Genomic DNA, 27,247 nt, shown 5'->3' on the forward strand with positions numbered 1-27,247 from the left:
GAAATTATATACTGTAACTGTACCTAGCTGTAAGAAAATCCAATCATGAATAATTGAGTCACTCAACAACAGGCTACAATGCTACAAAAACTACTTCACTGTGACCTAGAAAATCCAGGCTTGCCCTCCCATAGATTTCCATCAGTGTTATTAAGCGAAGCACAGCAGCCCAATAGAAGCTGATTCAATCAAACTAAAAATTGCAAAAGTTCAAACTAAGCTATTTCCCTGCTAACAGTGAAGTGCTGAGAACCAGAATTGAAGCATGCAGAAGAAAACAGAAGGGGAAAAAAAAACGGGGTTGGAAACGGGGAGTGTCAGGAATCCAGAGGACAGAAAAGAGCTCATTCCACCTAGCAGTGTCTTGAAAGGGTAATCACAACAAGGGAAAAAGGAAAAAAAATATTGACCCTTAAAGCTCCAATGCCTACATGTACTCACCAAGTGGAGGGAAGCCCCGAGCAGGGCTTGTATCTCGACTGCTCTCACGGCTGGTATCACGACTGCACCCCTGACTCATGCTGGGTCGGGGGATGCGACTGCTCCGTGCTAGCATGCAGCATGGAGAGTTTCAGAGAAGGTGAACAAGTTTAATGAGGACAGAAAGCTCAAAGTCAAGTCACAGTTCTGTTAGTTATGGTAATTATTACATTAGTAATTACAATTTGTAGCAGCCTGCTCAGGCTCTTTACAAACCAACTACCTTACATGCTGAGCTGTGTTTGTGATGTGAAATTTCAGCAGCGTTAATGTCTGGCTGACAGTCTGCTTTTTAATTAAGCAATCCAAGTTTTGTCATTCAAGTAGAGCAGGAATCTTCAATCATTTAGGGAAGCTCTACTGTTGCAAAACAGATGAGGCTGAAAGAAACCCTTCTGGAATATTCCTTCCTTAATTTTAAAATAAACACCCTTCTGGAACAAATGAGCAGACAAAAATTTCTTTAAGTAATACCAATATGATGTTTTTACATAGATTTGCCTTTCACAGGGAGAGTTTTTGAACAAATATCCTAAGGAAAAAAAGGTGTACTGCACAGACTTGCAGAGATATGTTTCTCCAATGAAAGATAATGGGGAAAAAATATTTAGAACCGGAATACCTGAAAGACAGGTTATAAAAAGTGTTTTGAATTTGAAGAGAGCAGTAGCTTCAGATATTTAACAGAAGCTAACTTCTGCTCCTCAGACATTTCTAGAAGTTTATCTTTATGGTTTTATATGCACACAGTTTGAGACTTATGCACAGTTCAGGGGGGCTTTAAACTATACTCTTTACTTGTACAAAACCCTACATGCTTGCAGATGTTTGAGACCCTGAATGTTTTAAAAATGTTTTGCAGAAAGTTATTTAGTAAGCTTTATGCCTGATGGAAGAATACAATATTTTCTTAGAGCAAAAACCAGCAGTTAATTGTCAGGAAAATTTAATTACAAGAGGGATTTCCCTTGCTGTTTTAAAAAAGCAGTAGCATATTTCAAGCATTCAGGAATTGCTGTTGAGGAATTTTCTCAGGCACAGAGTAAAACCTAATCTACCAGCTTTGGTGACAACACAGCAGAGGTACATATGCATGAACATGCTAATACTTTGACTGTACCCTCATTTTTATAAAAATAATGTCATTTTGCATGCTTCAGAAGATATATATATATATATTCTTGAAAATCTCTATTGGTTTGTATACAGAACTTAAATGCTAGACTCAAGCTGAAGTTCCTCTACAGTGCTTCAGTGCTCTCACATCCTTCAAGCATCCTTCAAGCAAAACAGTACAGAACAAAATAGAAACCTTCATATTTGGGTTTTAAAATTCAAATAGAGTCTTCTGCCAGATTCTTGCTTTGTCAAATCCCTTCAAGTTTTGCAAAACCAAGTTCATATCTCTGTGGTGAATTAATGGTTCTGATGGTTGACCTCTGATGTCAGAGAATGTGAGATGAGCTATCAACCAAGCTGATTAGATCACCACAATGTCTAATGATAGTGAGTTAGATGGTCATACAATAAATACGACAGACTAAATTATAAGAGCTGGATGAAATTAGGGTTCATGAGTACAATAATCCCATCTCAGATGTACAGGGGAAAAAGCTGACAAGTGAACTACAGGTAAAAGTAACACTAAAGTTCTCCACACAAATACTTGGTTTGAAATTGCAGACTCTCTAGAAGCAAACTTCTCATTCTTGGGTCTCATGCTTAGATGTAAATAATGGCAGCCTTCACATCAGGTTTGCACAAGCAGTAATTTCTCTTAAACAGAGAAGATCTGCCCATCTTTTCTATAATACAACTGTACTAAAAACAGTAAAGGCTCTTTAGAGAGGGAGAGATGTGAATGATTACAAAAATTAGTGGATGCACACAATAGATTCTCCTTCCATACCAGCTAACAGCAGCAGCATGAATATGAGGAAAATGCACTTTAATTGCATTGTCCTACACTATAGGACAATGCTACAGATGAAGCATAATACTGACTGCACAAACAGAACACCCAAAGCCAAACACTGGGTACTTCAGGATTAATGGTCAAATAAAAGGATTGCATGTTGCTGGATACAAAAGAAAATTAAGGAAAAAAAAATGGATTGAAAAGAACTGAAGGATGAGTCTGCTGTGGACTCCCAGGCACCTGCCTCACATTTTCACCACCATGTTGTGTAGAGAAGATTTTGTATCAGCTACTCAGACTATTTCCTTTAGACACTGCCAGCAGTAGAGGCCAGCAGTGTTGTCATTTAGCTAAGTCTCTCACACTGTGACAGCCTGTCTCTGCAGTGCAGGGAGCAAAAGCAAAGAAGACAGACCAAGTCTCAATTGGAGAGTTCTCAACCCCCAAAAGCTGGACAGAAATCAAGTGAATGAGTAGCAAAATGGATTAAGAGGAGTAGGCAGCATGAAAGCAGACAGTGTGTCCACAGCCAGCTCTGCTGTGAGAAAGTCTAGGACAGGACAAGGACGGGTTGTTTCCAATAATATTCCAACTTTGTAATGTGTACTGTACATCCAAGTTTTACCAATTTCATCTGGAAAGTCAGAGCACTTAGACATGGCTCACACCATTATTACAACACATTATCAAGCAGTCTTATGCCAGTGGAACCCAAGAGATGCAAATATCCCCAGCAGAACATGAAAGTGCCCCTGTTTACCAATCTACCAGAAGAAACTGGTATTTCATTAGGGTGTGAATTTTAATGATTCTTAAGTGAAGACTAAAAATCAGCAGACGCTTTCTTACATCAATACCAGCATTTTAAAGAGCCTGAAATTCTGCCAAACAGCCAAAGGAAAGCTCTGCAGTGGGGAACACCCAGGCAAGGCAAGTCAAGAACTGCCTGCAGATTTCCAATGAATGTACACAGCGTAACCCCAACAGAAAGAGTGCTGCTGCATGAAACTGATAGGCAGCTGTGCTTGCTCCACTTTTTGGAGAATGGATGTCTTGGACCTCTCACTTCTTTCAGATCCAGCTGTGCCACACGATCTGCAGAGCATCCAACAGAATTAATTAACTTCAGGCTGATAATTTTCAATCCATGGGAAATGGACATCACCTGTTTGAGCACACGATCTCCTTCAAGGAGCCCAAAGAAATGCTCAAGATTAAATGGACTGCACTCCTCCTTCCCCTAGTAAAACTCACTGAGCAGACAGCAGAGGCAGGCTTAAAACTGAAGTGTCACAAGCACAGACATACAGGTGACCACACAGGACCTCAGAACACTGAATGCTCCTTGTTGCACTCCCTCTGGGGAAACAAAATCTTTTTCAAGCTTCCCAGCACACAGAAGGAATCTACTTCATGGATACCTGTAGTCATCATGGAAATCAAAGCTAGCAGCAAGGTACTGATGCTAACAGAGGGCTCTATTATTGCTACTGCCCCAGGAGAGCCTGAAAAACCCCAGGGATGGTTTCTGCATTTGGAATCAAGGTGAGTGGGAGTTAATTTAATGAAACGAACAAACAAAATAAAATATCAAGGAAATATAGAGACTGAAGCAACACAATAAAAAAGCATAAAATACTGTTAGCTACTATGTCATAAAGTAATAAGTACAATGGAATAATGGTATATAGCTGACAGCTCAAAAGCTATCTCCATCTAGGTCAGTATTACAACTTTCAAAATCCAATAAATAGAAAGAATTTCTGCATCTGAACAGTAAAGTGTCCGACAATCCTGTTCCCATAACAGCTCAACCCAGGCTGTGTCCATCAACCTGGGAGGAACAGGTGAAAGCCACACACTGATACATGTCAGATCTCTCTCCCACTCTCAAAGAACAAGCACTGGTTATGTTCTCAGGGAGCACGTCAGAGAAATGATACAAACTACTCTTTGAAAAGAATTCAAGGCTCCTGTAATATACCTGAAAGCAGGCAACCCAAGAGTGAGGATGCTACACAAGGCAATTTCCCTTCAGGTGCTCAAGAATGTTTCAAATCAGACCACATAATATGATGATCAGCTTAAGCATGTGTGATGGTACCATCCACCATTCTTTGCTTCCTCCTAAAAAACAATGCTCTTCTACACAGTGACAGCAGAACAATTACCTCTAGTGTTTGGGAAGCACTTTACATTTTCAAAGCAACGAACAGAAAAGCATAATGTATTCATACAGAGCCCATAAAATAGAGCAGACAGGAGAAGAACACTGAATTTGGAAAAGCAGTCACAATGAATATGCAGTATTTTTTATGAATCATAATGGCATATACACTCAGGTGCTTTAAACTCATTTCAGTATACTGGAAAGAATGAATGAAATAGTTCTTTATTAACAACCTCCTCTAAATAAAGATGCAGCTCAAATGTAAAATATACAACTATTGCTAAGACAATAGTTACAAATTTAACTGCCAACAGTAAGGCTACAATTTCAATAAATTTAATCTACTGGTAAAGTTTCTGGAGATAAAAATAATTTAGAATCAGTATAATTTAAAATGTTTTCCTACATTAGCTTCAAACTTAAAAAATAATTTATGTTAAAAATGAAAATGTTCAGACAGCACACTGAATACCTTTTCACTTCAACTCAGCTACATAAAGTTTTATATATATGATATTTACTCACCTGACGTTAAAAAAAAGTCTGCTGATAAATTTGAAAAAAGAAACTATTACAGAATGTTTACATAACAGATTACAGCCACTGAGACGAGAGTATCAAAAGCAGAACAATTACTACGTAAGTCTAAAATGTGTTCTAAGGACGTGGCCAGGATATTAAGGATGAAAGAAGCAAACCATTTAAAATGCAAAATTTCTAAAATAATCCAAGAAGGTACTTTTTGCCCTTGATTCCATGTGACTGTAAAGATTGCTCAACTCATTTTAGGAATAAGTTTAAATGAGGTCTCATTGTTCTGATGGTTATTCACAATTGTTCTTGCTTCCTGATCTAATAATATTGCTCATGTTGACTTTCAAACAGAAAACACATCATGACATCTTTAAGCTTACTTTGAAACCATAAGTTCAACCTGGAAAATTGAAATTACTCTCCTACAAACCACAATCACATTAACTTGTCAGCTGAAAAACTCAGAAGAATAACAGCAACATGAACAGTTCCCCAGCCAAGAGGCAAGGCCCTCCTTCAGGCCCATGGGCCAGCAGGTCCCTGCAGTGACTGCTCTTACCTAGGCCTATTCTGTTGGGACTCGTCTCCCGACTGCAGCCCTGGCTCCGAGGAATCTTGCTGCGCTTCTCTGAGGATGATGGCACTGCCTGGACTCGGGATGTTCCACTGCTCAGGCCACCATAGGAGCTTCCTAAGAGCTTACCCGGAGAACTAGAGCGGCTACCAGCTAGGACAGAACCAGAAATGAGGAACAAACAATTAAAATCTCCCAAGATTTAAACACACTGACAGCAAAACTGGAACACAGTCAACTCTATGTAAGAATCTAATCCAAATCCCTCAGAAAACTAATGGGAGTGTTCCCTATAAGCTTTCAAGAAGACTGAAAAAAGCCCATGGACAATGAACACTGACATCAGGAACCCTCTGCTACCCATGTAGATCAAGCCCAAAGCAGACACTGCAGTGTATGAACACCCTAGTTGGCTTCTGGAGAGCTTGTGGAGGTGCTGGGGCAGCCTTGCTGCAGCAGCAAGGGATTTCGAGGCTGCCTCACCTCCTCATAAAGCAACACCAACCAGGCTGTGTGCAGAGCTGTGCTGCAGTGCCCTGGCTTCTGGCACAGGTCACCTGCTGCAAATCAGCTCAGGCACCTTCGTGCTACACTGCAGTGGTGGCATTGCTTTCCTGCAATAATTCAATGAAGGAAAATAAAAAACCCACCACATCTGAACAGATCAGCACAATAATGGGTAAATCCCATGAGCCTCACACTCGCAGAGATGCTGGCTTACTTAGGTCTGGCTGGTTAAACATAAATCATTTATTTTTCAGATGATGAAAATTTTTAGCAAGTTGATTAGTTGGCCTGTTTTATTTTTCCTTGTCTATTTGAATAGTATATGGCAACTTTACATTTCTTCTACGAAATGAATATGTGAGCCCCTGAAAATCTGCTGTTGCCATTGCTATTTCTGACATTAAATTTATTTGCTGAAACAGCCTGGAAAAGTATATTTGAAAGGGTTGCAAGAGCATACTCAGGCAAGCTCACATTTTGAACCAATATTCACACTGATTTCTTGCTGAAATGCATCTCACATCTCAGAAAAATTTCCAAATACTGTTACAACTAGAGTACAATGAAAGTCGAAGATTGTTCTTCTGTCTTAATGTAAGAAGATGGGGAATTCTATTAGCATCATGAACAATACCATAGCACATGTATAAAGTTACTTGCCCCCTCCAATTTCTTGGCCAGAGCCATTCTGAACCAATCAAATATACTCCAATACTGTATGAGATGCCAGCTCCATTCTCCCCACCCCAAAGTGACAGGTGCCAGTCTTCCACACAGCACCATGACCTAAGAGTCACTGGTGTGAGCAGGGATGAACTGAAGTAACTGAGAGAAGAATTCAGCTCCTGGAGTTTGAGCTGCAGCAGTGAGCCAGCTTTGACATCAGAACATACGTTTACCATGTTTGATTAGTGGGAGAAAGCAAAGTCCCTTGCCATACACATTTTGATTTATGACTTCAACAAAATGCATTTAAGTCTTACAGTTAGGAGAGAATGAGGAAAGCTAAAAGCTTAGCAGTTAAAAAATGTGAAGGAAATAACGTGAAAAAGCAAGAAAGGGAAAATGTTTCTTACCACCAGCAGGATTAGCTGATCTGGATCCTTGATTATGAGGGCAGACCAAGGGACAGGCAAAAAGTGGATTAAAAGACAGCAAGACAATACAGCGTTCAGCATGCGGTTTGTGCTATACACAATACACACAGATTTATTTACAAACATGTCACTCCTAAAGCCTCTGCAGAATGCAGTGAGTTAATGTGCAGATGCAACTAAACTTCCCAAGGTTGACCAACTTCTCAGCAAAATGTCAACCAAGACCCAAGTTCTGCTCTAAACTGCACCCCAACCCAGTCTGCAAAATTACAACATGGTTATGCACTGTGTGGGCATAGAGAATCTGGTCCTGTGACCAACTCAACATATTTGAATTTGTAAATTATTCCATGCAACATTTGTTTAAGGATAAAGATCACATCTAGTTGAGAAACTCAGCAAACTAGACCAAGACAGCAGGTCCAGATATGACCACCTGAAATCTTCATAAGGCATTCTATAGAAATATTAGGTCCATAATCTTTGAAACCTTTAAAGAATAACTATTATTTAAATACTTCTGAGACTTGTCTCATTTGGTCTGACCATTTTTCACCAAACTAAGAAAAAAGGTGACTTCTGGCTTTGGATAAGTTCTAAGTTCAATACTGAAAATATCAATTTACATTAGCATCCCAAAGCCCAAATATATCCTTATGACCTCAATGTAAAGATTTCCATTTGGCCCCAGGCTCAATATACTATGTCTTTCTGCAGCTCTCCCAGTCTAACACAAGGCTATAAACAGCTTTTTCAACCCTCCAGCATGACAGAGCAAAGCAATGAAAGAATGAACAGAGAAGGGCTTTCAAATAGGGGTACAAAGCAAGACAAGTCCTCAGAACAGACAGGTCCTTCACAAACCCAATCTCCTATTCACAAGGCTGAAGGTCCTCATAACAGGGAGTTTCTCGTTCCCCCCAGTTCCTTTTTAGAGTCTGAGTGACAAAATTCTCCTCAGATACACATGACAAATATGCAGCAGCACCGTATGTGTGGCTCCTAGGAGAAAACCATGCCTTGCCAGGAAGCCAGAGAGTGCAGATATGTCATGTGAACCAAAGCAGAACCCTTTTTCTCATATCTACACAAAATAGGTAATGTCCTATTTTCAACTGATGCCAAACCCCATTAATTTTAGACAGCTCACGTGTTCACACATACAGAAATAGTCACATAAGCAGGAGAGGCTTGGCAGGGCAAGCAGTCAGCTACAGGCACAGGGGGTGTCTCAGCAGACACAGTGCCAGTTATTTAGAGCTACACATCACAGTGACATGAAATTCTGCTACACAACTGGTAAAAGAGGCCACAACTAAGCATTGGGATTTGGGGCCCTGTTTGGCAGCAGGAGCACACACTGGCTAGGTGGGATTCGATTTGTCCAAAGTGAGCCCAATTCTCTGATGGTGCTACTGCAATTCAAGAGAAACACATGAGTAACTCTTTGTTCTGCTCCCCCAAGAATAAAGGATCCTTACGCTGGGACTGGGACACCACTTTAGCGCGGCTGCGGCCTCGGGTGTCGGCAGGCGTGGAGGTGACACTGGTGGCACTGCCAGAGCTCTGCCTCCTGGTGCGGATCCGGCCTGGAGGGATGCAAACACAGTCACACTGTTAACAAGGCTCTTACAAAGGCAGCAGCAGCAGCGTCTAACACACTATGCACACAATTAGCCAGGGTACAAAAGAAATTTACTGGGAGAGGCAACACCTTTTATTATGCTGGCTGAGATGCAGGGGAGGGAGTGGAAACAGCCACAGCCCATAATCCAAAATCTTCTTTGCTTTCTGTAATGCTATCAGCCAGTTTAATTAAAAAAATATTACCTCTCCATAGCTTTTGCTCCTGTTCTATAGTAGCTTCTTTACAAGGGATCAACAACAAAAAATTTCAAGTCTCCTAAATGCAGCTTCCTGTATCAAATTATTACTTTCTGACAAGGTGATCACCCTTTCAGAGACAGGTGTGACAGATGCCCTCCCAAATTCCATCGCTGGGATTTCCAACTAGCTGTCTGGTGCTTTAGATCCTGCTCCACCTGCACAGGTTGGCAGGCACTCCTGTGACAGTCTGTCATCACAGCCTGACCACACTTTTATTTCAGGCTCATTGAATTTTCCCTGCTGTTAACAGGTCCCTCATATTTATCCAAGATCAGTGCAACTTTACTTGTAATGGAGAGCCCTATTTAAGATAATCAGTGTTGAGGAAAACAGATTCTGTGTGCCTTCTCTTTATTTAAGCAAAGAATGGATATAAAGTCCCAAAGTGTTCTCAGTCCTTGTTTTGTCCTTTCCTCATGGAAAAGCCACTGAAATTTGAGCTAGGAAAGCTTACAGGGTCATCAGTTCATCCCCTTCCTGGGGTAGGGTTGTTTCCTACAGAATGCTCTTTCCAGTGCTATGCTTCAATTATTTGTCTCTAGTTAATGGGAAAGAAATTATAATTAAGAGTAACACAAAGAAAGCCTCCATCAATACTTTTCCACTCAGTTCTTAGCCAAGACTGAAGTTCTTTTCTCAGGACTCATGCCAGTACTATCCTGCATTCAGAGGATGACTTCCAGTCTCAGGCACAATAATGAAAGGAAAAAACCCACAGCAGGTAAGAGAAGTCTAGACAACTGCACCCAGTGGTTATAGATACTCATCTCCTACCCTCTGTCTCCACCATAAGCATACAGAGATATATGAACAGGGAAACACACACACTTCCCACCCAAAAAAACCCACTTCACATAAGGCACACATGCAGGACAAGACAATGGCAAGCAGCCCAGACAGAGCAGTTGGGAGCTATGTTCCTTCTCTGAGCTCTCAAAATATTCATAACATGGTCTGAAAGCTTCTGCTAGACCCAAAGTGACAAGGAGATGCCTAACTTTGAGAAGAAAGGGTAAATTTGTTTGCAAGGGAAAAAGCCTACAAGACAGCTCTACTTTAAACCTCTTCACCAGCACCTAGTTTTAAAAGAGCTGAGTAGGCAAAGTACAGGGAAGTACATTCAAACAAGTGTTTATAGATGAGGAAGGAATCATCAGCAGAAAACTGGGAAAATACAAACAAAACTTTTTAACCACTGGCTCAACTGAACAAGCTCTGAGCAAACCCACGTGGGTCCAACAGCCATAAAACTGGCTGCTGATGTCTTCTTCACCACAAGCAAGGCTGCAGATTCCTCTGCTCTAGGGCATTCTTGCCCCTTACAAAGGGTCAGCCTGATGCACTGCCAGAGGCAAGCTCTAGAGCTCTCTGCCAGCCAGATCCCACCCCGTGAGAGTTTGGCACAGCTCCACACAGGTGAGCAGAGCCACCCTGTCACTTGTTGATGAGGTGGACCCAAAGCCCAACACAGGCTCCAAGGCAGGCAGGCATGGGGAAGGAGGCAGGCAGACATCATGCTCCTCTCAGAAACCTCAAGGCTTCCCTTCACTTCTGTCAGGAAGGCATCACAGTAAGACAAGAATTTAAACCTGACCATCTTAGGAACCAGCAATGGAATTCATTTACATCCTTCCAGAAGGCCAGTGGGAGGCCTTGGCATTGCAGGAAGTCCTAGGGGGAAATCAAGCTGAAATTCAACACTACACAGTAACAGGCAGTACTGGAAGACACATTTAGTGATGTGCATGGGCCAAGAATGGGTGAGAAGGGACTGATGTCTCCTCCTCTTACACAAAGGCCACTTAAGACCCTCAAAATTTTCTGGATTTTTCTGCATCTACGCAAGTTGTTGTTTTTTTTCTCATATCTTCATCATTAGGTGACTAAGAAGGGGAAAACTGGCATAAGATGTGTGACTTTTCCAACTTATGAAAAACAAAGTCTAAAATAATATATGAAGTGGAACTGAGATTCTGAAACCATTTCTAGAGGCTTAAAAAAATTAAACAGAACTAACAGAAACTTAATTAACATGTGATTATCAACAGGACTGGAAGAAGAAAACTCAGCCCTATTTTGAAACCCCTGAGGGCTGGTGGACAGATTCCTACCAATTTCAGCAGTTTCTGAATGAATGAACAAATGCCCAGGAACAAAATTCTGCTTCCTTTTGGACTGGTACATTTGCACACCGATTTAGGCCTACTGGGTGTCAGAGAGAACAGTGTGAGAGAAGAGGCTGTTCTTCCACAGTCAGAACAGAGTCCAAATGCTGATACAGATTTTCTCATCCTTTAAAAAATGCTGACAAGCATTTGAACTAACACTGCACCGGACTTGCCTTGTGCAAATGGATTTTTAATATATATTATACCAAGTACAACCTGCATATATAGTAGGTAATACATACAACACAAATGTGGCTACTATATTCCCCCAGGAATTGCATTTGCAAACAAGAATCTGCACTCACATCCAAGAGATATTTGCACATAGGACTATGTGTGTGGTTTTATCTCTATCATTCTAACCCAGACATAAAAACTCATTTCAAGCAGGACTGGAAATATAATATCAAGTAAGCTATTTAGAATGTTTCTTGTTCTTAAATTCAAGCAAACACCTCCCCTCCCAAAACTTCTTTGCTTTCAAGTGGGTTTGTTTCCATATCTAGTTCAAACTACAGATGTAGCAATCCATATTTCACAACCATTATTTTTCTGCTGCTTTTAAAAGTATTTCTGCATTCGAACAACAACAGCACAGCAATGGAATAGATAAAGACTGCCCCAAAATGGTTTTCAAAAACCATGAAACTATTTCCATAAAAAAGCTCTTGATCTAAATTTGACATGTGACACAGTGCTGTTGGTACAGAAAAGATTTTGAAAGACTCCATAGAAATGTGTTGTGTTAAGAAATCATTTCTGGATTTTTAAGAGGTTTTGGTTTTATTTTTTTAAAGTTATTGTCATCTTTACAACTATGGTTCAGAATCAACCCTGAAATGTCTAACAAATGCCTAAAACTAGAAAGGTTGTTTTGGTTTGTTTTTTTTCAGAAGAGGAACAAATTAAGGAAGTTTCTACGATAACATTTGTGTTTACAAGAGGCTTCACCTAGCAGGTTGAGTCCTCTGCGTGGATACTGCAGTATCCCCACCCCCAGTGCACAGAACAGCCAAAGGCTTTGTGACACTTAGTCTGCATATCACACTGAAGAAAATGGTTTTCAAATAGTCTAGAAATGGTATGCAACAGCTTCACAACTCCCTTTAATGAATTCCATGCAGTGAATAGGGACACCTACAACCACACAAGTTATACATGGACTCACTGGGGCAATGATGGTCTCTCCAGGGATCACATTAATGCATTTACCTGGGCATTTAGGTTACCCAACACTGGGGTTTTTGCCCCACCTGGAGAAAAACATTCCTGAAAGAGCCTCTAGCCCTAGCTGTATCACTGCTAAATAACACACGGACATGGGAGACACACACAAAAATCAACTAAAAACATAGATAATATTTAAAGAACTTTTTACAACCTCCATCAGAATGGTTTCCATGCATATTTAGCACTTCTACAATGACAGAAAGACCTGACTCTGCACAATGATTTTCCCTGAGAGGCACTTGATCCTTATTGGAAACCATCAGGCTGTGCTGCCTCAGGGTTTTTACATGAGATCTCCCTTCAAAGCAGAGGGCTCAGTGAACACTCCACTTTACCCTACACAAACAAACACAGCCAAATCAACTCAGCAGTTGCAATGGGATGGAGCAAGAAAAGCAAAAAACCTACTACCCAAGCAATTCTGTGTAAGGTACCACTGTCAGTCGTGACTTTGAATCAAGCCTCACTCTTAAGGACAATGGTCAGCTTTAAGGCAGAGAAGAAAACAGGAATGGTGATTTCTTTCAACTTGTGTTACTCCTAAAGCCTTTGATAATGCACTCAAGGTGTCTACCTGAGCCTAAGTTATCTGAAAACTGTAACAAACCCCACTTTATTGCCTTTCTGGTGAATACAAAAACTATTAAAAATGTGCCACTGACTGCAAACTGCTGATTTTGTTGTGAGCTTGCCAATCACAGGTCAAACCAGCATTTATGCTTTCCCATTTGGAGAAAGGCTTTGTCTGAAGGGCTTGACTTCATGCTTGCTTTGAAAAAAAAGTAACACAAATACTATGAACCATTCCAATTAATGAAAGCATTATGCAGCCTTTTAAAATATTACTTGAAAAGCTGTTTCATGATAAAATAAGCAGAAACTTTTCTAATGTTTTCCTTTTAATCAGGTACAACAAACATGGCACAAAGGCCACCTCCCTAGCACTGGCTGTGAAGATCAAGACTGTAAAGGTTTATCTCTTTCTGTGTGTAAAGCCCTTAATGCAGTTCAGAAGATCCCCATGCATGAAGAGTCTGGGCAATCAAGGCACATCTGTGCACTGCATGAAGACCTGCACGAACCTCACTGGAATACAGACTCACCTGCCTTTCCATAAGGAGGTGCATTCCTACAGCATTTGCCAATTGTTGGGATGTCACAATTTCAAACCAAAGGACTGATACTCAGCTCTTAGTTGGCATTCTTGCACTGACATCACCTACTCTATCTTGTTCCATGAGGAGAACCAAGGGCAAAGCAGAAGGGAACTGCCAAGTCCACACAATGCTGGCACCCAGCTGAGGGGAATGAGCAGGATTTTACAATGTAGCTACAGAAAGCCATGATGGGAACCAGACTGCAGATTTAATGTCAAGCTGAACCACACAAAATAACACAGGAATTTTCTCTTAAATTACTTACTGGTGACATGCAAAAAACCCAAAACAAACCACAGGAGCACAACTGTAGATGACATATCTGCTTTATGTCCTGTTTCCTTCTGTTTCCAGAGCAAGAGGATGTTTTTTCCTAACCCCACCCTCTTAATTTTTACATTTATGTCAAGAATACAAAGTTTTATCTTCCCTGCGGTTCCTGACTCAATCTGCAAGATCACAGAGTTGGCAGAAGACCTTACTCAGTTTCATTATTCAGTGAAGGACACACTCAATCCTGAATAAAGGGTTTTTTGCCTCAACTACCTCAAAGGAAAAAGATGAAGAGTTTCAAACAGTGATTAAACTCATTCCTGAAGTACTCTGGCTATAATAGCATACTGAGTTTTAATTCTCCCTGATCCTCCTCATCGAAGAAGAGAGAATCCTACGGCAAAAAGAAAGGATAAGACTTGGTATCTAAAACTGAGGGGACAGCAAACTCAGTTTCTGAAAGTTCATCTCTATCTTCCCTGCCCCAAGCAACTTGCTGGTTTCTATTACAGATTTTTACCAAATCCAATCTGCTCCTAATGTAACTGAATTGAAAACAGTAACCAAATAAAACCCCCACCCTCTGCATCATGACAATAAAGTATTTAATAAACTAAAAATAGAGGTATTGCACACGACAGCTGTTGTAACAGGCCTCTGCAAACATTATTACAGCCAAGGAGAGGATTGAAAGCTGGTATTTCATATAAAACATTAAACCCTCAACATTTCAAATGTAGGCCAAAAATAGATAGGTTTGAGAACTAAGACAAAAAAAAAGAAAAGCATCAACAATTAAAAAAATAAGGAAGAATAAAAGAGATCAGTTATTACAACAACCTGGAATTTTCATCTAACTCATGACTGATTTAGAAATACAGGTCTCAGGTGAACTTCATATTCCTTATCACTGACAGATCACAAAGCAAAAATACTTCCTGCTCAAGATGAGATGTAGCTCCTCTCTCAACACTAAGTACCATTTCCAAAAATGGTACAGACCTCTTCTTCCAAATAATAAATCAACGTGTCACTAATAGTAAAGAAAATAACACAGATGTCACAACAGCACAGTGGCACTTCTCAGACCACCACATCCAAATACAAGCAGCCATCAAAGATATGAGCACAGTCCCACAAGACAGTAATAGATCCCTTGAAAAGAGACTTGCACTGGGAAAAAAAAGGCTTTGCTGCAGAGTGTGGTATCTCCATTCTGTGTAGAAAACATTTTTGTTTCCAACTGCTGTCTACCTAAGAAAAAGTAATTTCCCACTGATCTTTTTTTGCTGAAGAAATAAGAAATAAAGAACAAGTTTTGACAACGAGCCAGAAAAACAGACTGGGATCCTTCCCAAACTAGCAGGCTCAGTGTTCTAGTATAAAAAGCCTTTCCTCCAACTGTCTTTGGTGTAAGCCATCTCACTCAGACAGTCAGCAACAAAAAGAGAGAGGTCAGGTTTAAAGAGGTTGACTAAATATTCCTTCCCTAGAGATCATTGTTTACTGTCCTCATTTTTCTGCCATGCGATCATCTCATTCAATTCTCTCACTGCCCAGTCTCTTCCCAAAAGCATTTGGCAGTTGTGACCTGAGCTTTGGATGGAAAAACACAGCAAACCTTTACACATCAAGGAGAAAAGAAATCACAAGCCTTGTGTTGTTTGGGAGTTTTTTGGGGTTTTTTTTTTTTGGTTGAGTTTTTTTTTTAGTCAATACACAGGTCACCTTGAACCAGAAGCAGAGCTTTAAATAGAGAAACCCACACAATAACTTAGTGACCAGAGTCATAAAAGCAGACTAATGGTTTTTAGTAGGGAGGAGCTCAAAGAGAAAGTGAAGAATACCCCATGGCATCAAAATGAGCAGGACAACCATGCAACACTTCATGCAGGTCACCAGTGAACATGGATGAGAACCAGGTAACACTTTGAGAACAGAGACCAGGTAGGGTAGAACGACTGTGGACACACCTCAGTTACACAGAGACTGCTTACCCTCAGGTTTACTGGTAGTACCATCTTTAGGCAAATTAAAGAAAAGTAAGGACAGGGTTAATAGGGAAAAATCAGTAACATCAACAGAAGTGGGCACTATATATTAGCTAAATAAATATGCAAAAAAAATTAATACAATTAAAGAAATGAAAAAAGTTGGACCAAGCAGCAAATCAAACCTTGATGTATCAGAAGAAAACACTTGCAGATTTTCCCTCCTGCAACAACCAACCTTTGCCCAACTCCATTTTCATTGTTTGCCTCACCATTTCTCTTATGGAAATGTGCAGGTGATAAATGTCCCTACTAGCTAAAAAGGAAGCAGGATCCTTCAGGAGCAGCCATGCTTGCATCACTTAAGAGTGAATTTGCTACTTTTCTCTTAGAGCCTGGTTAAAGAACAAGACTGACACTGGATTCAGTCTATAAGCTTCAAGGACCACGTCACCTCTAAGCAGATAATTCCTCCCTCTTCATTCTTCCTTATGAAATAAGAGTGTTTGAAGCCAGTTTAGCCACTGAAGCCAGAGTGCAGCACAACTCAAAAGTGGCTGCATCTGTAAGCCCACCATCATGGGATCAACTTCACATTCTGTAATTACACTTCCACTGCAATGTATCTGCATCTTGAACCAAGTAAGAACAGTTTAAATCAGAGTAAGAATTCAACTTCTGAACTGAATGCAGCCAACACACCTAAACCAAGGTAAAGCATTTCAGATGTGAAAGAAACCTGTCTGAAAATCGAATCCATAAAAATCATCCCTATATAATTCACCATTACTTTTTACAGGTTAAAGAGCAAATGCCCTACACTGAAAGAAGGAACTCCTCAACCCCTCTCAGTGAAGACAATGTACACAGCTTAAATCAAGAGCACAGACCCCTGAGTTTCTTCCCTGTTGTAAAGGTAGACCGATGACAAGTCTGGGATTAGATTAGTGTGAAATCAGCAGAATGAGGAAGGAGCTCAGATGATCAGCTCTGCTCACAACTGAGATGAAGCTCAGCAAATACGATGTCAATGACTGCCTTGCATTTCCTCCTCCGTGACACCCTCAATGGCAACTCCAGGAGAGAAAGATCCAATGTAAAGTTTGTTTTAAGAAACCCTGAGACACCTGAAGGCGATACACAATGCTCTGAGGGAATAATGTGACATGTGGCTATAATCCAAAGAGTCAGCATAAGGAACAGATACTTATATCCTGTCTGATGATATGGCAAGGCCGACCTCCTCTTTGCTTCTCCATCTTTCTCCTTTGTGAAACAGAAAGGGAGCAAACTCAACTAAGATGTACTATTCAAAGCATAAAACAATGGAAAAGCAGTTTCAGGAAAGGAGGGAAGGAAAAGAAGGAAAAGAGACAGGGGAACACGTCAAAAGGAATTGAGTAGCATTGTCCTCAATCTGTGAGACGCAGATTATTACACAATTCAAAACTGTTGCTTCAAGTCACTTCAGTTGTTTTATTTTTTTTCCTTAATCCCAAAGGGCAAGAGATCACACACTGATCCTGGAGAGCTGGTAACTATCTCAGAGGCACGTTCTTCTAGTCAGAGTTTATTATTCCAATAAAACTGCGAGGCACTAAAGGAAGCTAACTGCAATTGTAGAACAGTAGATTTACCTAGTGATGCGTATGACCCTGGGGGCAAGGCTGCAGCAGAACTGAAGGGGGTGGATGCTCCAGCAGACGTCACTTTTGACTTGGCACTAGCTGCTGCATTCACATCGACGTCACTGCGGGATCGCTGCAGAGATCCTGGTGTTGACACAGATTTTGTACTTACTGTAGATGCTGCAGATGGGAGTGGGAGATCCAGAATAAAGAAGATTAATTTTTTGAGCTGTGTGCTTCAAAGAGCCTGACAAGCAGTTTAAAGTACTATTTTTAACACTCCCTGCTGGCATTGAAATACCTCAACTAAGAATGCTTTATCAGGGCAATGTGGGCTTCCCCACACTGCCTGCAAAGATATTTCATCAATACTGCCCTGATACTACCTTTAAGAACTTGATAAAGTTCTAAAAGCTTAAATGATAAGATAAAAAGGCTGTCAGGCCAGTAAAAAGAAATTTCTAACAGAGTCTAGATGGGAAAGTTCAACCAGAGTACCCATCACTGGCACGTGAGAGTTGCTGGCCAAAACAGACCTGCAGGTCCTTCAGTCCAGGTTCTAATAACTTCCTTCCCAACACCTCATCTTCTCATGAGGATCGTTGTTCCCATCACTTGTTGATGCTCACCCTCTTAAGCATGAAGCTTGACTACTCAGCTGCAAGCAAACATGCATTTGTGTGCACAGTCAAGTAGGTTACACAACAACATCTCCTTGAATCAAAGGTATCAGTAGTTAAAGACAAACCAGCCAGAAACCCAACCTTGGTCAGGTGTAAAAGGCAGCTTATCTTTTACCAACAAAGTTTCATCTATTAGATTCTATATTAAAATGCATTATTTAGATTATTGTATGCATTTACTTAGGACAGAAAAGCTGTACCTAAATATTCCATCTGACAAGAAAAACAGATTAGCAATGAGATGGAAATCAACACTGTAGGACTTGTGTGCAGATACCTCCAGTAAGTGCTGAAACCACAGAGAATAAATAACAAAAATTGTAAAACTGAAGGCACTATTAGACTAGGTAGCTGCAAGTCTTAGCATCAGCAGGAGTTTATTCAAGCTATTACAAAGCATACCTTGGCTACAATTTTCAAGGCTTTTTATGCCTCCCTTCAGGCGTAAGAAATTATTGATTTACTAACTTCTTTTAAAAGCATTATTTTATCAGCAGCTGATGTGTAGAATATGGTGTAAAATCCAAGAGTAATTAAAATTTCTACATTCTGGGCTGCTGTTTTTTACTGAGCAGTAAACAGTGATCAAAGTTGGTTTTTGATTATCACAATGTCACACTTCCTCAGCAACACCTGAGCACATTTTTCAGCTCCTGTTCTCACCTCTTGATGTTGTACTTCCAGTAGGACTTCTTTTGGCAGACAGTGGACGGCTGGAAGTAAATACAAACACTTATTAAAACAAAAATTTATATTTCAGTCATCAAGAGCAGTACAATTCTGTTCCCTCAGTACATAATTAAGTTAACAGGAAATTATTTATATGCAGGAATAAACTACCAAAGCTTGTTGTTTAAGAATACAGCATCACCATGAAATTATTTATAAAAGCATTAAGAAATAAATTAGTACTCACATTATTTGTGTGAAAAAAAAAAGATTTTTAAGAAAATTTTTTGTAGAATTAAAAAGTTACACCAGTAAGTTACAGATATTTTCATATAGGTCTTACACTTAAATCATACACATTTGGAAACTAAGTTGACTGTATATCTGAGAGTAGATTAAATACATAAGAGTTACATATTGATTCTGCAGTTACAACTCAAGTTTGTAATTTTTTTTCTTTTATCTGGAAAAAGACAGACTTAAACCTCTAGGATTAATGCTAAAGGCAGAACTTTAATCTAAGCCCTGTTTTAAGCACCTGAAAGGAATAACTAACATTATCTGCTGAGCACAAATAGCTTCCTAGAAAATTATTTATGGAGTCAAGATAATAATTATATTTTAAAGCCAGTACAAGGTTTTGTTGTTCATATAGTGTTGGGTAAAAAAAACCCAAACAAACAAACAAACAGACAGATCAAGCTTGGAGTAACCAAGTGTAGAGTCCAAAAAATGACCAGATGAGCCAAAGCAATGCGATGGCTCCCTTCAGTTTAATGGAGCTGTCTGTCAGCAGTTGGTCAGATGGAGAGGCAGTGACACAGAAAGCCTTACTTGAGACTCTCCTGGGAGCTGGAGGAGGAGCGATCCGACTGTGGCAGGGACACGATGCTGTCAGAGTTCTTCAGGTGGGACTGCAGGGCCTTCTGGTAGGAAGACTCCAAGGTGTGGTACAAATGCTCAGCCTCTCTGCTGAAGTGACTGTGGAAACCCCAGTAGCACCTGGAATGAGGCACAGAACTGTGAACACCCCCTTGTCACGCTTTAGGGGCTGTGGCACAAAGGCACAGCCAGGGCCCTTCTCACTATACCCATCGGTGGGGCCAATGCCCAGCCATTTCCAAGCTCCTACTGCCCTGACACATTTAAGACAAACAGCATTTTCAACCATTGTATTGCTCAAACAGCTGCACAAAGACAAAGCAAATAAAAAACCATTTGGTGCATTTGTTGTAAAAGCAGGAGTAGCCAGCCAACAAAGCTGCATTAGGGAAGAAGCCCTCATCCTCCCAGCTGTCTACTGCACATGGGAGACTGCAGGCCCACCAGACTGACACTAGTTTGGGACTGGGTGTGCAGCAGCTACTTCAAAGCCTGCCAAAGGCAGAACACACATGAATGGGCCTGACTGAGGAAAACACCAGCTGCTGTTTCCTTTCTTAAGTTTAACCAACAGGTCCCCAAGAATGCTGCAGAGACATGTCTCTGTACTGAGTTGAGGCTGCTGCCTGTCTTTTTGGAAAAAAAACAAAAAAAACCAAACCAACAAGAAAAAGGAAAGAGAGGCTCACGTGCACTTCAAATCAGTGCCATGATGAAAATAAAAGAGCATTTTAAGATGAGGGAAGAATTCCTCTATGGTTCAAACCTCCTGGCTGATGGCTAAACACCATTCACTCTTGAGGCACAAAGGAGATGAAGACTCTCAGTACTTTTCAAGGGGCAACTAATGGGCAGTTCAAAAGTAAGATCATCAGATCAAATGAATCAAGAATTGTTTGCGTGACAGCCAGTCCTCAGAGAAGCCACATGCACTCTCCCATCACAAGAAGAAAACAAATTTCTGTCTCACAATCAGCCACATTACTATTGAATAAACATGGGAAGAGAGAATTAAGCATGCTCTCTGAAGTCCCATGCCATTCTCCTTGCTGTCTATTCAGCTTAACTAGTCACCTGCTGTGAAGTCTCAGTGACTACTGTAATTTTCAGTGATGGACATGCTGCCTTTCAAAAGGATTTAAGCATCCTACTGTGAAACACCACTGCTTAAAACACAGCATTTAGATTAATAAAATGTATTATTCATTGTTTTTATGTTTTACACTATCCTCTTTCTGCAGAAAAATGTTCCTGTAGTGTTCTGTTCAAAAAAACAGGACCCTGGTACACAGCACACTACTGTAAGTATGATCATACTAATGGAAATGCATAAGATCTGCAAAAGAATAAAATCAATTGCAAATATTAAAATTTCCTATAGATATACACAATTTTTTTTTCACTGTCATAAAATACTACCTTAATTTAGGATACCATTTAGCAGTGTACTAGCACAAGGACTTTGATTTCAAGAGTAGCAAATAACAATAGAATAGGCTACTTCAGTGGGATGGGACCTCTAAGAGACATCTAGTCCAACTGCCTGACCAATTCAGAGCTGACCAAATGTTGAAGTCTGTTGTTAAGGACATTATCCAAGTGCCCCTGAATCAGGCCTGGGGCATTGACCATTTCTGTAGGAATCCTGTTCCAGTGTTTGACCCCTCTCTTAGGAGAGAAATCTTCCCTGATGTCCAGCCAGAACTTCCCCTGACAGAGTTTTAAAGCATTCCCACCTGTCTGTTACTAGATCACAGGAAAAAAGGATCAGCACATCCTTCTCTGTTTCCCCTCCACAAGGAACTGTACAGAATGGTTACCCCTCCCTTTTTTCCATCAACTGGGAAGTCAGGAGAATGTATCTTAACTGGATTTTTGTCTCAACTATTCAGTATCACTGACTCATAAAACAGGGACAAAGAAGGGGAGGAAGAAGAGACACCAACAACAGCTTCCACTTACTTTCTTGCCTCTATCCTAGCTTCAGAGTCTGCATCATGAATTCCCTTCTTTATTGTTTCAGCCAACACTGATATGTGTCTGAAATAAGAAAGAAAATATTATCCAGCAGTTCAGAAAGACATGCCACACTTATAAAGAAATGACTAATTTGATTTTGCCTTGGTTTCTGAGAACAAACAGTTCACTACATCCTTTCATTGCAATCAAGGATCTTTTGTGCCCTTTATTTATTTATTCTTACAAGTCAGTTTTATTTCATCTACACTGCTGTCTAGGAAACAGCAAGCAGCATCCTTCACAGACCTTTACTTAACTATCCAAACTGCCTTGATTCTAGAACAGTCTTCTAACCCCTAAATAGTCTTGTGCACTCTAGGGCTAAGCCTCTCTTTGCACAATTACTTCAACTGGTCACTAGTCTGAAGTAATGCAGACGTCTCAGAAGCTCCTGATAAGACATGCAGCAGACTTCACCTCACCATCTCACTTCAGGGTGCAAAAGGAGAAAAAAATTGTTAAACAAAAGTTATTGAGTTCAGGGATTTGCTCAGCCAGGTTTTCCAAGGCTGGCATAGGAGACATACTCACCAGACTCTGAGAGAACAAACAGTGTATGTGCATACGTGTTGGTTTTGGGTGGCAAAAACATCTCTACTACAGCTATCTAATATGATCTTCTCTTCTAAATGATCCTTTCTCCAGAATGACCCAGGAAATTATCTCCTTCTCCCCAGATAAGTAGGAGAGAACAAACTCACTTGTATTCAGAACTTACCTTTCTAAGGAGTGTGTTTGCCACTCCTGCAACAGCAAGTCTAAAAATTCAAAGCAGCGCCTGAGAAAAGAGAGAAGAAATGCTGAGTTTAAGTCAATTGGGGCACACTGGCTTTGATATACCTGACTGTGAAAAACAGCCATGTTTGCTTAGGAAGTGTTTTGGGATGTCAAAATTCAGTATTAACCCTAATAAAAATATCAACAGCTCTAAAATCATTAATAAATAGTCAGAAGTATTAATTGGAGGCAGCTTGCTACAGGGAAGTGTGAAGAGAGGAATTGCCATAAAACAATCCTGGAAGCTTCCTTTTTCATTAAACAGGATAAGGCCCAGGAGATTGACACTGACACTCTGTACCTCTTAGTCCAGGCTTCACACAGAAACCTCACAGTTTGCCTCACGTGGGGAGAGACCTTCCCACTTTACTCTCCCTTCCTCACTTCAAGAACCTTAAGGCACAAGTGTGCTGAAATGTGTTCAAGGTTTGTCCAAAATACAGCAACCAAAAAGCCCTTCCTTTTGTCCAACTGAAAGAGAGCCAGTTAATGCATAAGGAGGAGACAAGAGTCTCCCAGTGAGGTAGTGGACTGAAGCACTTAGATTCCAAGTGCAGAAAGGATCATTAGACCATTCAGTCCAACTTCCCTTCCAGATGATGTTTTCCTGTAAGACTGATTTACTGGCTCAAAGAAAACAAGCCAGAAGTGGGGAATAGGAACTTGTCTGTAAAAATGCCAAAATAATATGTTGTTATAACAACATGTAAGGACAACAATTAATTTAAAAAACATTTCTTCTTGTGGAAAAATGCCTTTTCCTCTCTGCAGTGATGCAGTTTGTGCAGGATAGCTGACTTTGAATTTGAACTCAAATCAAGGACAAGAATGAGATTCATGTTACAATAAGTGTTTGCAACCCTTTTCACAAATAACAACAAATACATTCACATTTTCAGAAAGCATCTATTTACTAGGAAAAACCAGTAAATGCAAACTAAATTCTCACCTTCTAACTGCAACAGACTTGGAGGTACAATTACTGGTTATGATGGGTATTAACCGAGGGATGTGCGTGTGCTGGAAGTAAAGAAACAAGAACAGGAAGAAATATTTACACAACAATTCCACAGAATGAAAGACCATCTCTTTCAGCCACCTGAGCCCAGTTCTCAGATCCTTATTGTTGCTCAATGCTTAAAAATGGAACTGCGAGATAAAGGAACACTAACAGATATGGCAGATTTTTAATATCAAAAATACTTTACAACTTATCAGCTAAAACACCTTTAACAAATACTTGATTTTCTTCTATAATGACACTCTCTAGTGAGTCAAGTAGCTGAAGTCACTGCAGGAGGATCTGAACTGCCAATGGTGACAATTTTAGAGACATTTGGCTACCTATGGCTTACCCAATGAATCACTAGGCAGAAGTCACCACTGTGAACTAAGACTTTTGAGAAACATGGACTGTCTGTGAGGTATTTTAGAACATAATGAAGAGGATGAGTCTGTGCTGCAAGGCTGGTCTAACACCCTTTCAAAGAAAAATGTTTGCTCAGCTCTTAGAGAGATGGAAATATCTTGCCCTGCAAAAAGAAACATTTCCCCTACTATCTTGGCAGAGCTTAACAAGCATCATCTGCACAAGGCTGCAGAACATCTGAAACAGGCAAACCCAGCACTATCAGAAAAGTAGATTAGGCATGAATCTTATTTTTATTGCAGCAGCATTCATATTTCATATTTCATCAGAAACACTGCAGTGTTTGGAAATTATAAAACTGTTCTCTTTTGATGTATACTTACTCGAATGATTAATCTAACTGCTACAACACCAGAAGTGGCCATGACTTTGGCACTATTTGGAATTAGGTTAAAAATTGTTGGCATGATGGCTTCTGCCCCATGGTCAAACTTGTTTCCCAGAACTGATGACAAATGTCTGAAACACAGAATGAAGTCATGCTGGTAAGTGAGCTGAAGATAAAGCAAGTCATACTTGTACAGAACATGTGACATAAGCACATCTGACATCTCAATCTTTGCAACTGTCACCTCCTCTCCAACTCCAAAGGACAGATAACACCATGTTTCAAAAAACAGTTCCTTTCCTTTCATTTCAAACTTGTGTCCTGTATTCATCTGAACCCTGAGAAACAGTAAGGTCAGCATAAAATAAAGTAACTAGCATAGCTAAAAATTTATTATCAAACAAATGGGATCAAGGTGATAGAATATTTTTTGTTAGTTTATATTACAACTTTTCTGAAGCTCTCTATTAAAAAAAAAACAAAAAACATGTCAGAAACACTGCAGCACACTTTTTCTTGAAGTATTTCACAAAGGACAGACCATTGGAAATAAAAACTAGCTCTATCTGAACCCTGAACAAATGTTTATGAACAAAACATAAACATTTCCAGCTTTATTGTTCAGTGCTTCCCTACTTGTGCTTGCTCATTCATTCTGTGCATCCCACATCAGCATTATTTAGTATTTAGGAACACAGCTTGGCAGAATTATAATTAGTGGCCTACATGATGGAGTTCCAAACAGATGCAGACAAATCATATTCTAGCTTTAACTATTTAGCACTAGCTGCATCCTAATTGTGTTTTAACCAATGCCTGTTCCTTTTCTTCTACATCCCATTTTAAACACACACAGAAAATAAACTCACCCCAAGGTGATACAAGCCTCTCTGACAACCTGAGAGCGCAGGTCTTTAGCAGATAATTTAAATGCTCCATCCAAAAGTCTTAAGTGCTGGAAGAAGTTATCATATTCTGCAGCTCCAGCCAAAAGTAAGGAGCGGATCTTTTTCAACTGTTAGGAGTATAAAAGAAATCAGTGACTGTTAATGAGCAGCAAATAAAAGGACAGCTCAAGACCAATACCTGGTTCCAGGTTTCTTTGTGCAATTATTCATCTACATGCATTGAGGAAGTTGATTCTTGATGTCCAAGCAATTTTATTATTTCCTATCTTATATTCAACCCATGGTTAGCTAACATACTAAGTACAATAAGCTAAACATCCTTGCTAACTTAAAGAAATCCAGAAGTGTTGCATTCAGCTATTCAAATTGTATCATTAATAACCCAAACAATATTTTTTTTAAACTAAAAGGTATATTAAACATTCCCCTTTGCTCTCTTATTTACAGCAGCTTCTAATGTTTAGGTAATCTCACAGCTGACTCTTGTGTTTAAACGATATCTAGACTTAAAGGGCATGGTTCACACTCAGGCCCGGGTAATAATGACTTATACCCAGAATGTGTCCATTGACTTCATTAAAACAGTTATCTGGCTCTAGCAGAAGGGGAACCTTGACCCCATCAAAATGGGAAATTTCCTATTAATATTACAGGGACCACCATCTCACCCTACAGACAATCCTCTGACACCTTCACAGGCCCTCCCATGCACCAGTGCATCAGCACATGGGCTCAATTTCAGCTCCCTGTTACTCAGTACAGAAATCAAATTTAACAGAAGTAAGCTGAATCAGCCCAGTCTGCCACTCAGATCTGTAATACAGGGTCTGACAGACATGGCAAAGCTGCTACACCAGTGATGAAAGTCTACTGTGTAGACAAGACTGTGCATCTATTTGTATCATGAAAACACAGCTCACCTCAGTAAATAGTATTTGGTCTTGACATGCATATAACATCCAATTTTCCACTTCCACACTTCCCACAGTCATATTTATTTATTCAAAACTTAAGTGTGTAGATTGTTGCTGAATTACTTTACACCTTCCTTTTGCAGAAGTATAAATAAGTTCTCTCTAAGCAAAGTAATTTTCTGCCTTATCAGGTAAGTTTTAAAATATTCTGAGTAAGACTTGACATTTTGATTTTAGCACCTGCTAGCAAATTTCTAGCTTTGAACCTGGATTTGCTGTACAACTTCCAGTTCAACCTGATGCTGTCTCAACAGACTCTTGTATACCAAAGAGCAATTTCCCTCACAAGTGTGGCTTAAATTCAGTCTCACAAGGAAACATTTCCCTCAAGTTTGGTGGAACATAACAGGTGCTCACCACTAAAACTGCATTCCAGCCTTAGTCCGAGGTTTTCTCAGTACCCTCAGTGGGATTAAGCTCAGTGTAGAAAAAGCTTCTATTAATAGAGATCCTATCTAAATTCACTACTTACCGCAGAAACTCTCTGTTCCCAGTCATGTTTATCGTCTGATAGGATCTCTCTGATCTTGTTTATGGATTCCTCAAGATCCCGGCTGGAATAAATCTACAAATTGAAATACAGAGTAGCACCATAATGCAGGATTTACTCCATAAAATCAGATTATTTCCCAACTCATTCTTATGTCCTTTGCACCTCAATGCTTAAACATCATGTGCTAGCCTTGGACACAACTGACTTCGCGCAATGCACGGAATTTATACCCATTGCCTGCAACTAAAAATTTAAAAATTATCACAAGATGATTAAATGATCGTATTGCATTATTTTACTATAGTTTCACAATTTTAAGCAACATTCCTGCAGCTACTAGTGGCTATATTAGTCAAAACCTACAGAAGATCATGAGTAGACACATGTGCTGTTCAGCAGTCCCAAATATAAAGCTCCAGTGAAGGAGAGGGGATACATGATGCATCTCAGCTATCCAGCTAAATCAGCAAA

The 27,247-nt window shown here is 40.0% G+C and overlaps 1 protein-coding gene across 6 annotated transcripts in view; it reads right to left on the reverse strand.

Moving 5' to 3' along the window:
- CLASP1 (cytoplasmic linker associated protein 1) overlaps positions 1–27,247 on the reverse strand; it is a 155,426-nt gene that overhangs the window by 58,072 nt on the left and 70,107 nt on the right. For 3 of the 6 annotated variants that reach the window (XM_066553540.1, XM_066553541.1, XM_066553539.1), the window contains exons 10-22: positions 26,756–26,848; positions 25,271–25,416; positions 24,397–24,532; positions 23,594–23,664; positions 22,586–22,645; positions 21,811–21,888; positions 19,801–19,968; positions 18,961–19,010; positions 17,624–17,794; positions 8,762–8,869; positions 7,260–7,286; positions 5,662–5,829; positions 442–549 (exon numbers count right to left, since the gene is read on the reverse strand). In XM_066553540.1, coding sequence (XP_066409637.1) covers positions 442–549; positions 5,662–5,829; positions 7,260–7,286; positions 8,762–8,869; positions 17,624–17,794; positions 18,961–19,010; positions 19,801–19,968; positions 21,811–21,888; positions 22,586–22,645; positions 23,594–23,664; positions 24,397–24,532; positions 25,271–25,416; positions 26,756–26,848 — 1,384 coding nt within the window. The remainder of the gene's footprint in view (positions 1–441; positions 550–5,661; positions 5,830–7,259; positions 7,287–8,761; positions 8,870–17,623; positions 17,795–18,960; positions 19,011–19,800; positions 19,969–21,810; positions 21,889–22,585; positions 22,646–23,593; positions 23,665–24,396; positions 24,533–25,270; positions 25,417–26,755; positions 26,849–27,247) is intronic. The other 3 variants (XM_066553544.1, XM_066553543.1, XM_066553542.1) reach the window with 2 other exon arrangements.

The sequence above is a fragment of the Molothrus aeneus genome, chromosome 7, assembly GCF_037042795.1.
Source record: "Molothrus aeneus isolate 106 chromosome 7, BPBGC_Maene_1.0, whole genome shotgun sequence".
NCBI classification, from domain to species: Eukaryota; Metazoa; Chordata; class Aves; order Passeriformes; family Icteridae; genus Molothrus; species Molothrus aeneus.